The 16,239-nt window shown below is 33.9% G+C and overlaps 1 protein-coding gene across 5 annotated transcripts in view; it reads right to left on the bottom strand.

Moving 5' to 3' along the window:
- Positions 1–245: 245 nt before the first annotated feature.
- Positions 246–16,239, bottom strand: part of Srek1 (splicing regulatory glutamic acid and lysine rich protein 1) — a 39,962-nt gene continuing 23,968 nt past the window's right edge. For 4 of the 5 annotated variants that reach the window (XM_005319548.5, XM_021722474.3, XM_078015776.1 and 1 more), the window contains 4 exons: positions 15,781–16,155; positions 12,545–12,640; positions 3,605–3,749; positions 246–2,451 (listed from right to left, as the gene is read on the bottom strand). In XM_005319548.5, coding sequence (XP_005319605.1) covers positions 2,302–2,451; positions 3,605–3,749; positions 12,545–12,640; positions 15,781–16,155 — 766 coding nt within the window. In that variant the 3' untranslated portion in view covers positions 246–2,301. The remainder of the gene's footprint in view (positions 2,452–3,604; positions 3,750–12,544; positions 12,641–15,780; positions 16,156–16,239) is intronic. The other variant, XM_040273562.2, reaches the window with a different exon arrangement.

A 16,239-nucleotide genomic window follows, 5' to 3' on the forward strand; every position in this document is an offset into this window, starting at 1 on the left:
TTTACAGCTGAATAAATATCCTCAGCAATAAAATTAGTGGTAGGAATAAAATTAAATATTAATTTCCAACATAAAAAAACACTTAAAGAGTCCAGAGTACAAGAAAATATTTAAACTTGAAATGACTAATTTGTAGACAGATACCACACAAACATACACTCGCCATGTCAAAACAATCTCTGTGCTAACTAAATCAAGAGCAGGATGAAAACTAAGATCTTATTTTAAAATGTATAAACAACTACTTTCCTCTAAAATACTTAGCTTTATTAGAGAAATGGTACTAAAAATAACAGATTCAAACAACATTTGCTCTATTCTACTTACATATCATAAATAAGACAGCTGTTGATGCAAGACACACACTCCTTCACAATCTTTCCATATGCACCCAAGCATTCTTGTATCAGAATAAGCTGTTTACCAGCCAACCTTACGTGGTTGAATGATTACAATGACCACCTATACTTTACATAGTAAAGCATTTTCCAAAATTTTAATGTACACAGTGACAAAAAAGGAGAAAAAAAAAAAAAAACCACAGTAATTCTGAACATATGAAGATGATTAAGCAGCTTCAAAATCAAACCAGGCTTCATAACTTGCAAAAAGAACAACTCTTTCCATTCTCCATCAAATACTTAAGTTTCAACAGTATTAACATTTAAAAAGAAGACTCAAGTTGAAACCAAGTAACTAACATGCTACTCAGCTTTTAAATCTATAAAAAGTAACTCGTCCCATGAGGTAAGGCAACTGAGTAATTTGATTGTATTAGATTGCATTAAAATAATTATACTTGATTTTTAATAAAATGCTAATTAAAAGTACTTTTGGAAATATAACAATAATGAAAAGAGTTCAGAAACTACGAGTTATAGTTTTGGGGGAAAATATTAGATATGTTGTCATTTTACTACTTGTATACTTTCTGCAAAAAGTGAATGATGGATGACCTGTATCTTAAACTCAAATAAACATAGTCTTAAACAAAACAAATAACCTCCCATATATTCCTTGTCCTCCCTTTAAGTATAATTTCTGCACATTGTTTATAGGAAAATGATTGAGAGGTAAAAATTAAGGCCATCCAATGTAGTCAACTAAATGGTTTCCTTTGATTTGAGGAAAATAGAGCATGTTTCATTTTTAGTTATCACAGTTATATATAAAACTGATGGTCCCAAAACTGCACTGTTGTTTTAAACTCTAAAGTCAGTCTTGAAAACAAGGTTTCCTTCTCACATGAAGTGAACTAAGTTAAGCTCTTCTGACATATCACTTGCGTACTTCTCTATGGTGTGAATACCTAGATTCCATATGAATTGAGAATGAATAGCACATATAAAATTCTAGAAAACAGTATACCACATTGTAGAAGGCACTAAAGCTTCAGCTTGTGCTCCTGTAGCCCATTTTGAAAACCCAGTTTCCTTTTTACGAGGGCATCCTTGCCACCTACAGCTGACAAGTCACACTGCAATATTATTCATAATAAAACTTGGAAATGTCAAGAAAGTTCAAAAAGAAATGCTTACTCTGTTTGTGGGTAGACCCAATGATTCTAAACACTGAATACTAATACATTAGTATTAGTATTCAACACAGTTGCTCTTCCTTTTGAAAGAGAACAGTAGCATGCATTGTCAGTTGTTTTTTAATCCACTTATTTAAGCAATTTTAATTGTAAAACTATTTTAAAGAAAAACTGCTGTCCTAAACAGTGAGCAAAAGAAAACACAATAGTGAGAATTTAACACAATCACTGTAAATCCTGTGAAGTAAATGTTAAAACTTCTTACATACTTTGCACTTACAAGGGTGTGTATATATTTGCACCAATTTCAAGCACATCATCAAACTGTATATATTGAAATTTTTTTTAAAAAAAAGTAAAACAATACAAAATTCAGTAACTAGCATTTTTTTTTTTTTTTTAAGAGCCTCCAATGTTTACCTCCAGTCTCTAGGGAAAGTACAAATTTGGATCAATGATGTTCAATTTATTTGCAATGGTTCTTGGCAAACACTAACAATCACACATGACAAGTGTGTCAGCCACCATGGAAACACAGTTTTTAGAAGATGAGGGGTTTGGGTAACATCTGGTATTTTCATGATGTCCATGCTTTATTTTCTTACTCAGTAACAAGATGTCCATAACATCACCTAACAATTAGAAAAGCTGTTAGCTTCTAACTTCATATTCGGCTAGATTTCTTCCCTGTTTACATCTTGTTGAGAGAATTAAAAGCTTTGGATTTTATTCCACCTTTGAGTGCAGAGGTGCATAAGTCTGTCCTATACTGCTTCTGTTTTGGTAGAGAGGTTTTCTTCATTTGGTTGACAATTCCCATTTTGCTGTACTTTGTTTTCCTCAGTCCTTGGTACATCCTTATCATCTACTTCTTTGCCCACAGTTGAATCTGGTTCTTTATTGTGCTCCTTCTCCTACAATAAATATGAAGGTAATCATTTACTATTCCCCTCAAGAGTTACTGCTACTATGGTTAAATGACATCTTAGTGAATTAATAAAACTGGATTATTTACTTTCATTATTTATACATTAAAAAGAACATGCAAAATGTATCAATTTGACCACTGCATTTCTCATAAAACATGGGAACTAAGTTAGAACAGGTGAACAGAAATTCTAAAGAAGCACAAATATTGTGGATACGACTTGAAAAAGTGAGATCAACCTGCTGAAAGCATGAAGTAACTTCCAAAAATGCCATCAGAAGCAAAAATAAAGGAAGTAAATATTCCTCTTACAAAAGACTGTTTAAAACAATTCAAAGGCTGAGACAGAAGGACTTCGAGTTCAAAGCTAACCTTAGCAAAAGCAAGGTGCTAAGCAACTCAGTGAGACCCTGTCTCTAAATAAAATACAATAGGGCTGGAGGATGTGGCTCAGTGGTCAAGTGCCCTTGAGTTCAATCCCTGGTACCAAAACACACACACACAGGTCAAATTTTATCCTTAGCTTAAAGGAAAATTAAATGAGATCCAAGAGTGGCACACAATAAATGATCAATAATTACTATCAATGACAATCCTAACCCTCTACCAGCAGGAAATTACATAATGAAAGTCCCAGAACTCAATTTCTAATACAAACATACTTTACGAGGATGGACAGGGGAATTGACATAATTCACAAGTACTTAAAATATTTGTTCAAGAAAAAGCTTACTTGGTGGAATTTGGTTTTCCATTATATAATTCAACAAACCTAATTAGTAATATATTATTACAAAGCCAATGACTAAAGATAGTCTTGTCAAATTTGCTAAAACAGAGGAAAATGGCATCAGGCAGAAATTTTAACAGTATAAATGTGTCAAATACATTTAATGCCCACAGATTTTCTAAACATTTTCTTATTATATGCCATTTTCTGATTCTATAAAATAAGGAACATAATATTTTAAATCGTAATTGTCTCTCATGTTTTCAAAATTTAATGAAAAAATTTACCAATTTAATAACTATTTTAAAATGCCAACAATGTAAAAACTGTTGCCCTCAAGAAGCATTCAGTTGATAAAGAACAATCTCAATTAATTATTCAATGCCAAATACTGTTATCTACTGCTTACTTTAACTGAAGTACTATTCTTCTCCAACTTCTCCTTTCCATCTCTGTCGTTAGAACTCTTTCTTGTAGAAGTTGAACGCTCTCTCTCTCTTCTTTCACTGATGTGATCCCTTTCTTTTTCTCTCTTTTTATCTTTCTTATTTCTGCTGTAAGAATATTCATAAAATGTCAACTTTTAAGAAATCAGAAACATACCATATTCTTTATCCTTATCTAACACAGGGTATTGAAAATAATATATTTTAAATAATATATTTTAAATAAACTTGTAGTAAGTTGGTATTATAAAGTAACAAAAATAGGTCCTATAACCTGACCAATTCCACCCCTTGCCCTAATGAGTTTTTAAAAAAGACACCAGTCATTTTTGCAACAGCCATCCAGTATTTACATAAAACATAATTTGGTACTACAAATATATTACTTTAATAATATTCATGATTTATTTATCTACTGGAATAAGATAAAATAAAACCAAATACACTCAGCTCATTTGAACCAGTAAGTTCCTTATCCATGAATTCAACCCATCACAGATTTAAAATATGTGGGGCAGCAACTAAGGATGCTCAATCAGAAGGATTACAAGATCAAGTCCAGCCTGGGCAACTTAGCAAAACCCAATCTCATAATTATTTACAAAAAAATTTTCTAAAAAGGGAGGAAAAATTGCATCTGTACTAAACATTTAGACTTTTTTTTGGGGGGTGGTGCTGGGGACATGTGTTATACCGCTAATCTACACACAGGCCCCTACAGAATTTTCTGGTCATTGTTACCTAAAAATACAGTATAACAACTATTTACATAGCAACTATACATCCTATAAGTAATTTAGAGATAAAGTTTACAAGAGGATGTGCAGATTACATGCAAATGCTATATATACTATTTTATGTTAGGGTTCAGCATTCATGCATTTTGGGATCTACAGGGGGTCCTGGATGCAATACCCCAAGAATACTAAGAGACAGTGTTTGTTTATGAATCTTTTCAAAGCAATACCTGAATACGCAGGAAATAAAAAACAAGAGATAAAGATGTTGGGGCTGGGGTTGTGGCTCAGCAGTATAGTACGTTGGAGGCCCTAGGCTTGATCCTCAGCACCACATAAAAATAAATAAAATAGAGGTATTGTGTCCAACTGCAACTAAAAATAAATATTAAAAAAAAAAATCAGAGATGTGGCTCCTGGGCAGGGCTGAGTAACCATTAGCATTAGTATCACCTTGGAAAGTGATAAAACTGGATCCACGGCTCATTTCACATAATAGAAATAAGTTTAACTGGATTAAGTACTTTTTTTTTTGGTAGTTGTAAATGGACAGAATGCCTTTATTTTATTTATTTTTATGTGTGCTAAGGACTGAATACATGCCAGGCAAGCACTCTGCCACTGAGCTAGAACCCCAACCCTAAAGACTTATTTTTTATTTTTTTTATTGGTTGTTCAAAACATTACAAAGCTCTTGACATATCATATTTCATACATTAGAATCAAGTTGGTTATGAACTCCCAATTTTACCCCAAATTGCAGAATCACATCGGTTACACATCCACATTTTTACATAATGCCCTATTAAGACTTAGTTTTTAAAAACAAAATTATCGAGCCAGACCGGAGGAGGAAAGACGCCAGGCGCCCAGGCAGACAGGAGGAGGAAGTCCGGCCCCGCCCCAAGTGCTAGTCCAGAGGAAGCCCATCAACCCTTAAAACCCATCAAAGGGGGTGTGGCCACCAGCACGGTTCTGCAGCTGATCCAGGTACCCGGTTTCCAACCCCCCCCACCCTTAGCTGCCATGACTCAAAATATTTCCCACAAGCTTTTGGGGGTTGTAACTATCAACGCAAAACAACAACTGTACAGATACCTGGTTTCTACCTCAGACTAGAGTAGGGAAGATACAGGTGGAAGCTCATTTCCTTTCACACTGGCTATACCCACCACCCTGAATACAGAGGCTCAAGCTAGGAATAGACAACGCCACCTACTGGAAGCAAGGAAAACAGTGTTCTGAGAGACTTTTTTTTCCTTTCTTTCTTTCTTCTCTCTCTTGCACAACTTCAGCATATGTGAAACCAAGAACTGTGCATGAACAACCGAATTACCAAAGTAATATAATATAGAGGAATTGCATATACCCCACCTTCCCCCCCATTTTTTTTCTTGATTTCTATCTCACTTTCCTTTTCCTTCTCTTATTTCTCTTTTCTTCCTTGTTATTTTTTTCTTTTCTTTTTTTCATTCGTATTCTCTCAATCCCACTTTTAATCTCCTAACTTTTGCTATCTATACATAGGGTAACTATCTAAATAGATAGGAGGTTGAGTCTATACATTCTTCCATAAATTACCAGTCTAGTGGTTAGAGTTCTCCAAAGGTGCTAAGTTAGTTTAACCTCATACCCTCACTCCTTTCCCTCTTAAGTATAACATCCTTCGTCTGAAATTAAGTTTTCTATATGCCACCAGATATGGTATGCCTTTTATAAAACTAATGAAGATATTCTTAAGCAATAATTAAAACCAATATCTATAGTCTTAGAATCCAACTATAAATGTATTAATAATGAAAACTTGTGCTTAGATAATGTACTGTTGATATTGGGAACTGTTATTAACATCGTCTTTCTCCTCAAAAGAGGGATTTTGGAGCTATACAAGAATAATACTAATATATAAGGGGAAAAACATTAGCACAACAGTTACACAAAGCTAGAAAGAATCATGAGCAGTATGAAAAGACAAGGAAAGAAAGGACCACAAGCAATACAGGTCAATTCAACATTAGATGAGGTAATATCTGCAGCTGATGGAATGTCAGACAAAGAGTTCAGGATATACATGCTTCAGATGATCTGGAGTCTCAAGGAAGACATTATACAGCAAATTCAGACAATGAAAAATCACTTTGACAATGAATTACTTAAACAAATCCAAGAAGCAAAAGATCAACTCTATAGGGAGATAGAGGATATAAAAAACAAACAAACAGAAATCCTGGAAATGCAGGAAACAATAAACCAAATTAAAAACTCAAATGAGAGTATCACCAGCAGAGTAGAACACTTAGAAGATAGAACTTCAGACAACGAAGACAAAGTTTTTCAACTTGAAAAGAACATAGACAGCTCAGCGAGAATGTTAAGAAATCATGAGCAGAACATCCAAAAATCATGGATAACATCAAGAAACCAAACCTAAGAGTTATTGGGATACAAGAGGGTACAGAGGTCCAAACTAAGGGAATGAGCAATCTATTCAATGAAATAATACTAGAAAACTTCCCAGACTTAAAGAATCAAAAAGAAATCCAAATACTAGAAGCCTACAGGACACCGAATGTACAAAATCATAAGAGATCCACACCAAGACACATAATAATGAAGATGCCCAACGTACAGAATAAAGAGAGAATCTTAAAAGCCACAAGAGAGGAAGCAGATTACATTTAGGGGTAAACCAATCAGGATAACTGCTGATCTTTCAACACAGACTCTGAAAGCTAGAAGATCCTGGAACAGCATATTTAAAACGCTGAAAGAAAAAGGGTTCCAACCAAGAATCATGTTTCCAGCGAAATTAAGCTTCAGGATTGAAGATGAAATAAAAATCTTCCATGATAAACAAAAGTTAAAAGAATTTGCAGCTAGAAAACCAGCTCTTCAAAACATCCTTGGCAAAACACTACAGGAAGTGGAAATGGAAAATAACAATGAAAACCAACAGCAAGAGGTAGTACAGTAAAGGAAAAACAAATCATGTTAAGTAACATACATAACCAAATATGGCTGGAAATACAAACCGTATCTCAATAGTAACCCTAAATGTTAATGGCTTAAATGCACCAATCAAAAGACATAGGCTAGTAGAATGGATTAAAAAAAAGATCCAACAATATGCTGCCTACAGGAGACTCAACTGATAGGAAAAGACATACACAGACTGAAGGTGAAAGGTTGGGAAAAATCATATCACTCATACGGACCCCGGAAGCAAGCAGGGGTGTCCATACTTGTATCAAATAAAATAGACTTCAAGCCAAAGTTAATCAAAAGGGATAAACAAGGACACTACATACTGCTCAAGGGAACCATACACCAACAAGACTTGACGATCATTAATATATATGCCCCAAACGTGGTGCAGCTACGTTCATCAAACAAACTCTTTTCAAGTTCAAGAGTCTAATAGACCACAACACAATAATCATGGGAGATTTTAACACACCTCTCTCACCACTGGACAGATCTTCCAAACAAAAGTTGAATAAAGAAACCACAGAGCTCAATAATACAATTAATAATTTAGACTTAATTGATATATACAGAATATACCACCCAACATCAAGCGGATACACTTTCTTCTCAGCAGCACATGGATCCTTCTCAAAAATAGACCATATATTATGTCACAGGGCAAATCTTAGCAATTACAAAGGAGTTGAGATACTACCATACATTTTACCTGATCATAATGGAATGAAATTGGAAATCAATAATAAAATGAGAAAGGAAAAATCCTACATCACATGGAGATTAAACAATATGCTACTGAATGAACAAAGGGTTACAGAAGACATCAAAGAGGAAATTAAAAAATTCTTACAAGTAAACGAAAACTCAGACACAACATATCGAAATCTTTGGGACACTATGAAAGCAGTACTAAGAGAAAAATTCATTTCATGGAGTTCATTCCTTAAAAGAAAGAAAAGCCAACAAATAAATGACCTCATAATACACCTTGAAGCCTTAGAAAAAGAAGAACAAATCAGCAGCAAATACAATAGAAGGCAAGAAATATACAAAACTAAAAGTTGGTTCTTTGAAAAAATAAATAAGATTGATAGACCACTAGCCACGCTAACAAAGAGAAGAAGAGAGAGAACCCAAATTACTAGCTTACGGGATGAAAAAGGCAACATCACAACAGACAATTCAGAAATACAGAAGATAATTAGAAATTATTTTGAAACCCTATACTCTAACAAAATAGAAGATAGTGATGGCATTGATAAATTCCTTGAGACATATGAACTACCCAGATTGAGTCAGGAAGATATAAACAACCTAAGCAGACCAACATCAAGTGAGAAAATAGAAGAAGCTATCAAAAGACTACCAACCAAGAAAAGCCCAGGACCGGATGGATATACAGCAGAGTTTTACAAGAACTTTAAAGAAGAACTAATACCAATACTCCATAATCTATTTCAGGAGATAGAAAAAGAGGGAGAACTTCCAAATTCATTCTATGAGGCCAATATCACCCTGATTCCCAAATCAGACAAAGACACCTCAAAGAAAGAAAACTACAGACCAATATCACTAATGAATTTAGATGCAAAAATCCTCAATAAAATTCTGGCAAATCGTATACAAAAACATATCAAAAAGATCCTGCACCATGATCAAGTAGGATTCATCCCTGGGATGCAAGGCTGGTTCAATATACGGAAATCAATAAACATTATTCACCACATCAATAGACTTAAAGATAAGAACCATATGATCATCTCGATAGATGCAGAAAAAGCATTCGACAAAGTACAGCATCCCTTTATGTTCAAAACTCTAGAAAAACTAGGGATAACAGGAACTTACCTCAAAATTGTAAAAGCTATATATGCAAAGCCTCAGGCTAGCATCATTCTAAATGGAAAAAAACTGAAGGCATTCCCTCTAAAATCTGGAACAAGACAGGGATGCCCTCTCTCACCGCTTCTATTCAATATAGTTCTCGAAATACTGGCCAGAGCAATTAGACAGACAAAAGAAATTAAAGGCATTAAGATAGGAAAAGAAGAACTTAAATTATCACTATTTGCAGATGATATGATCCTGTACCTAGAAGACACAAAAGGGTCTACAAAGAAACTACTAGAGCTAATAAATGAATTCAGCAAAGTGGCAGGATATAAAATCAACACGCATAAATCTAAGGCATTCCTGTATATCAGCAACAAATCTTCTGAACTGGAAATGAGGAAAACTACCCCATTCACAATATCCTCAAAAAAAAAAAAAAAATACTTGGGAATCAACCTAACAAAAGAGGTGAAAGATTAATACAATGAAAACTACAGAACCCTAAAGAGAGAAATAGAAGAAGATCTTAGAAGATGGAAAAATATACCCTGTTCATGGATAAGCAGAACTAACATCATCAAAATGGCGATATTACCAAAAGTTCTCTATAGGTTCAATGCGATGCCAATCAAAATCCCAACGGCATTTCTTGTAGAAATAGATAAAGCAATCATGAAATTCATATGAAAAAATAAAAGATCCAGAATAGCAAAAGCAATTCTAAGCAGGAAGTGTGAATCAGGAGGTGTAGCAATACCAGAGTTCAAACTGTACTACAAAGCAATAGTAAGAAAAACAGCATGGTACTGGTACCAAAACAGGCGGGTGGACCAATGGTATAGAATAGAGGACACAGAAACAAATCCACAAAATTACAACTATCTTATATTTGATAAAGGGGCTAAAAGCATGCAATGGAGGAAGGATAGCATCTTCAACAAATGGTACTGGGAAAACTGGAAATCCATATGCGACAAAATGAAACTGAATCCCCTCCTCTCACCATGCACAAAAGTCAACTCAAAATGGATCAAGGACCTTGATATCAAATCAGAGACTATGCGTCCTATAGAAGAAAAGGTTGGCTCCGATCTACATATTGTGGGGTCGGATTCCAAATTCCTTAATAGGACACCCATAGCACAAGAGTTAATAACAAGAATCAACAAATGGGACTTACTTAAACTAAAAAGTTTTTTCTCAGCAAGAGAAACAATAAGAGAGGTAAACATGGAGCCTACATCATGGGAACAAATTTTTACTCCTCACACTTCAGATAGAGCCCTAATATCCAGAGTATATAAAGAACTCAAAAAATTAAGCAATGAGAAAACAAAAACCCAATCAACAAATGAGCCAAGGAACTGAACAGACACTTCTCAGAGGAGGACATACAATCAATCAACAAGTACATGAAAAAATGCTCACCATCTCTAGCAGTCAGAGAAATGCAAATCAAAACCACCCTAAGATACCATCTCACTCCAGTAAGATTAGCAGCCATTATGAAGTCAAACAACAACAAGTGCTGGCGAGGATGTGGGGAAAAGGGTACTCTTGTACATTGCTGGTGGGACTGCAAATTGGTGCGACCAATATGGAAAGCAGTATGGAGATTCCTGGGAAAGTTGGGAATGGAACCACCATTTGACCCAGCTATTGCCCTTCTCAGACTATTCCCTGAAGACCTTAAAAGAGCGTACTATAGGGATACTGCCACATCGATGTTCATAGTAGCACAATTCACAATAGCTAGACTGTGGAACCAACCCCATGCCCCTCAATAGATGAATGGATAAAAAAAAATGTAGCATTTATACATAATGGAGTATTACACAGCACTAAGAAATGACAAAATCATGGAATTTGCAGCGAAATGGATGGCATTACAGCAGATTATGCTAAGTGAAGCTAGCCAATCCCTAAAAAACAAATGCCAAATGTCTTCTTTGATATAATGAGAGCAACTAAGAACAGAGCAGGGAGGAAGAGCAGGAGGAAAACATGAACATTAAACAGAGTCATGAGGTGGGAGGGTAAGGGAGACAAAAGGGAAATTGCATGGAAATGGAAGGAGACCCTCATTGTTATACAAAATTACATTTAAGGGGTTTTAAGTGGAATGGGAAAAAATAAGGAGAGAAATGAATTACAGTAGATGGGGTAGAGAGAGAAGATGGGAGGGGAGGAGAGGAGGGATAGTAGAGGATAGGAAAGGTAGCAGAATACAACAGTTACTATTATGGCATTATGTAAAAATGTGGATGTGTAACCAATGTGATTCTGCAATCTTTGTAATGTTTTGAATAACCAATAAAATAAAATAAAAAATAAAATTCAAGAAAAAAAAAAAAGAAAGAATAGCATTTAAAAAAAAATTATCTAGGGATAAACATGGGTGAATTCCTTTACTGAGTAGAGGGAAATATTTTCTAAGTATTTCTCCTAAAAATTTCTTTTAAAACTCCAGGTATAAACTGGGTGCAGTGGTGCATGCCTATAATTCTAGTGGCTCAGGAGGCTGAGGCAAAAAAAGCGCTTGGGGGTGTTGCTCAGTAGTTAAGCACACCTAGGTTCAAACCCCAATACAAAAAAAAAAAAAATTAAAAAAAACCTTCAGCTATATTAAAAAGTAAAAAAAAAAAAAAAAAAGATTATTAGCAACATATATTTATTTTTAAACCTAATTCTTAAAAATCAAGGGAACAATAAGTTCAAGAATAAAATACTTATGATTATAAATTAATTCATAAATTTACAGCAACAAACTTAACTGTATATCACATATCCCATAACCCATCCGATACCATTTCTGGAAATTCTTCCTACACAACAGAACCCTATAAAACAACATTAAGTCCAAAGTTGTTCATTATAACATTACATAGTATGAAACAAGAAAATTTCAGAAAAACCATTCTACTGTAGGCTGGTAAAATAAAACAAGGAAATAGAATATAAATATAAGTCCATGCAATTATAAAAAGGAATGAATTCTCTCTGACTGACCAGTTTATGGAAAAACTTCCTAATAGTTAAGTGAAGTAAAATCAAGTGTACAACAATGTATATTTGTTACTTAGTATGAGAAAAATAAAATATATATTTTCATATCCTTGGAAGGACATAGAGGAAAAACTATTTCATTATTTATGGTGACAAGTGAACACATGGAAGAAAGTAAGTTTTCTCATCACATAAATTTTTACATTTATTTCTGAAGGATACAAATGTATTATTCATTCAAAATATAAAATTTTAAAAACATTAAAAAGAGAGAAACATAAATCTTTTTTCAAAATTTTCCTGCTTCCTTTTCTTTAGTTTTGGTACTTGTTTTCAACCTACCTCCTAGGGGATGGAGATCTAGAAGACTTCCTTTTTATGTTTTTTGACATTCTTGGTGATCTGGAAGAACTCCTACTCCTTCTCCTCCGCCTTTCCCTAAAAGCCAAAAATGTCATTTTAAAACACAATTGAAATAAAGAGAAATTCAAAAACACAAAAGCAAAAGGGTCCTTGGTTGAACTCTCAATTGAGTAGTACTCCTCATAAGCCATTTTGTTTATTATAGTTTACTACTCTTCAGCCCCTTTAAAGGCCAGTTTAAACTCAAATACTTTATAAACATGTTCTACCACATAATTTTAGGGTAAGTCAAATTATGAGCCATAAATTTTATAGAGGACAAAAACTTTACCCCTAAGATTTAATATCAGAAATGATGGAGAGCCTCCATAACCATGTGGTATATCTGAACAATAATTTCTTGAATAGAAAAAATATTGATGGTTCAGTCTCTCAAATGTCTTTCTCGGAATCTAAAACACATTTTGCCTACTAGATTCTTTATCATGCATCTAGCTCCTTGCTGCCCCACTGTGGATTATTTCGTAACAAAACAACAGGTTCTTCAAGAACTGAAGGATAAATTAGTCTGCAAAATGTAAACAAATTAGTCTCAAGCATTAGAATGTCTCCAAAAAAGTATATAAATCACTATAAAGAAATTGCTTTTCCTCTCCAACCTCCATTTACTATTGCTGTTTTATTAATTTAAAACTAAGTACACAGGTTGCTTAAATATAGGAAAAATAGTTAAAATCTAGGATTTAAATATGGCCAACTAAGAAATACACATATTAAGTATTTATTATTAAAATTATTTTGCTTAACATTAGTAAATGATGTATACATAAAATTACTTTTTATATGAGTGATCCACTTAGAAACAAAGAACTTCACCATGTCCATGATCCAAGGGAAAAAACAATGTATTTATTAAATGTCAATGAATCTAATGATACCCTTTCTTAAGGAGCACTGATAATCAGAAACCACAGAGATGAAATAAATCAATCCTCTGGATTTCAATTTCTCTTTACCATCTTATATTTTTCATTTGTAAAATTAATGCTTACATTATTAGTGGTACATACGGCAGATATTTTAGACAACCAAAAAAGCTCAAGAGCTTTGAGAACATTAAGTATCATTCAACCCAAGTCTGGTTTGATTGGTTTTGTTGTTGTTTTGGTACTGGGATTGAACCAAGAGGTGCTCTACCACTGAGCTACATCCTCAGCTTTTTATTTTTTTATTTTAAGACAGGATCTCAATAAAAGCTGCTGAGGCTGACCTCAAACGTGCAATCCTCCTGCCTCAGCTTTTCAAGTCGCTTAAGGAATTCTAGGCATGAGCCACCATTCCCGGTCCAAGTCTGGTTTTATTCAACTAGAAATAAAAATAAATAACTCACACCTTACACAGTTGCTATAAAGATATAGAATAATACCTATAAAGTTCATAGAGTCTGACACATAGTAGGTACTCAATAAATATCTTCTTCCTTTTTAAAAAATGTCTTTTGGTGCTAGGGATTAAGCCCAGGGTCTCATACATGCTAGGCAAGCTCTCTAACACTGAATTACACCCCCAGCCCTCTTCTTCCTATTCTTGGTTTCATCTTTATTGACAATAACTTTAAAGCATTAAAAGTTTTAAAAGTCAAATTTTTCTGGAAAAAAAATATATACAGATTAGGAGACGTTCGAAAAGTCTTTTAACAATTGGTTCAATGTGCTGGAAATGTAACAATATTTCTTTTTATTTTGATCCCCATTTTAATATATATACAATTGCTTTCAACTTTATGGTTCTCAGATACATTTTAAAAGCAGGTAATAAATTACAGAATTCTCAAATTTGCCAAGCACAATGGAGTAATTCCAACTACTCATGAATGTGAGGCAGGAGGATCACAAATTCAAGGCCAGCCTAGGCAACTTAGATGCTGTTTAAAAAAATAAAAACTAAAAAAGGGTAGGGATCTAACTCAGTGGTAAAGCACTCCTGGGTACCACCCCAGTACCACCCCACCACACATACACAAAATAAAATGCTAAAACAATCTCTACAAAGAAGGAAAAGAGTTAAAAAGATACTAAAATACACAGAAGACGGCTAATTTCCTATAGTTTCCCAGTTCCTCACATTTTACAACAATGATAATAATAGTTTTCTCATGAGCCTACTCTAAGGACTAAGTAAAGGAAGACAAAAAAGTGAGACATAATACATAGCACATGGGAAAACACCCAATAAATGCCTACAATTATCTCTAAATATTAATCAGAGGCTAATATTAAGAGAAAACTACAAAAACATTTTAAAAATAGGAAATAATATTCTTTAATTGTTTTCTATGAAAACCATCTTTAAAATTTGCTAAAAATACATAAAATATTTTTAAGAGATAGGTTAACACAAATCAGAAACTTCCAGTTATTCACAATTACGGTATTATTTAGAATAATGGATTTGGGTTTAAATAACCTTGAGGAAGGTTCTCATTTTGCAGCTGTTTCTATGGCAACCTGCTGCCGCCTGGTGGCAGTGTACTTATTAATAAATTGAGAACTTTTTTTTTGGACAGTGCTAAGGGGAAAAAAACTAACCCTTAAAATTAACATATAAAGAATTCAAATTTAAATGTCATGCACTCAACATGAGAGGTAAAAAACTTAACTCACATGATGGAAAGAACTAACAATCATTTTGCATATTAAAAATTCCCATTACATTCTTAAGAAAGGCGCCTAAGAGGTCAATTCTTCTATTTCTTTTTTTTTTTTAATATTTTTTAAATTGTAGATGGACATGATATCTTTATTTTGATTTATTTTTATGTAGTACTAAGGATCGAATCCAGTGCCTCACGTGTATTAGGCAAGTGCTCTACCACTGAGGCACAACTCCAACTCCTCTATTTCGTAATACCTTCCCTGATATTCTACCTTCTAAGAAAATAATAACACTGATAATAATTAGCTGGGCTAAAAATAGTATACTTCGAAATTTAGCTGAAACTAAATAATCTTGCAGAATATCATCTCTTCCTCCTCACAGGCTCAACACTGTGGCAATTCACAGAGAAAACATTTACTTTCCAATTACAAGAAAATGTTCTGCCCTTACTGTACTGGTTCTACTTGTATACAATAACCTTTCCCCCTAAGTTAAACACTTATGTTTTAATTTGTTATCAGTAAACCCTTGAGCAAAAAATTTAGACATTATCAAACCTGCTGGAACTACGAGATCTTCTTGATGCATTATAACTTCTGGGTGGTGTTCGGGATTTTTTATCCTTCTTTCTTTTTTCATCTATTTCTTTGGATCTGTCCTTTTCTCGTTCTTTCTCTTTGTCCTGGTCCTTTTCTTTGTCTTTGTCTCGCTCCTTTTCATGCTCTTTTTCTCTGTCTCTCTCTTTTTCCTTTTCTTTGTCCTTTTCCCGGTCCTTTTCTCGATCTTTGTCCCGGTCTTTGTTTTTCCCCCGTTCCTTTTCTTTTTCACGCTCTTTTTCCCTTTCTCTCTCTTTTTCCCTTTCCTTTTCTCTATCCTTCTCTTTTACTCTTTCCTTTTCCTTGATCTTTTCTCGAGTATCTTTTCTCTTGTCCCTTGAAAAATAAGCAAAAATAAATAAATGTATAACTAAAAAAATTCTACCCCCCCAAAAAAGACATCCCTCCCTCTTTCCTCAA

Source organism: Ictidomys tridecemlineatus, chromosome 1 (genome assembly GCF_052094955.1).
Source record: "Ictidomys tridecemlineatus isolate mIctTri1 chromosome 1, mIctTri1.hap1, whole genome shotgun sequence".
NCBI lineage: Eukaryota > Metazoa > Chordata > Mammalia > Rodentia > Sciuridae > Ictidomys > Ictidomys tridecemlineatus.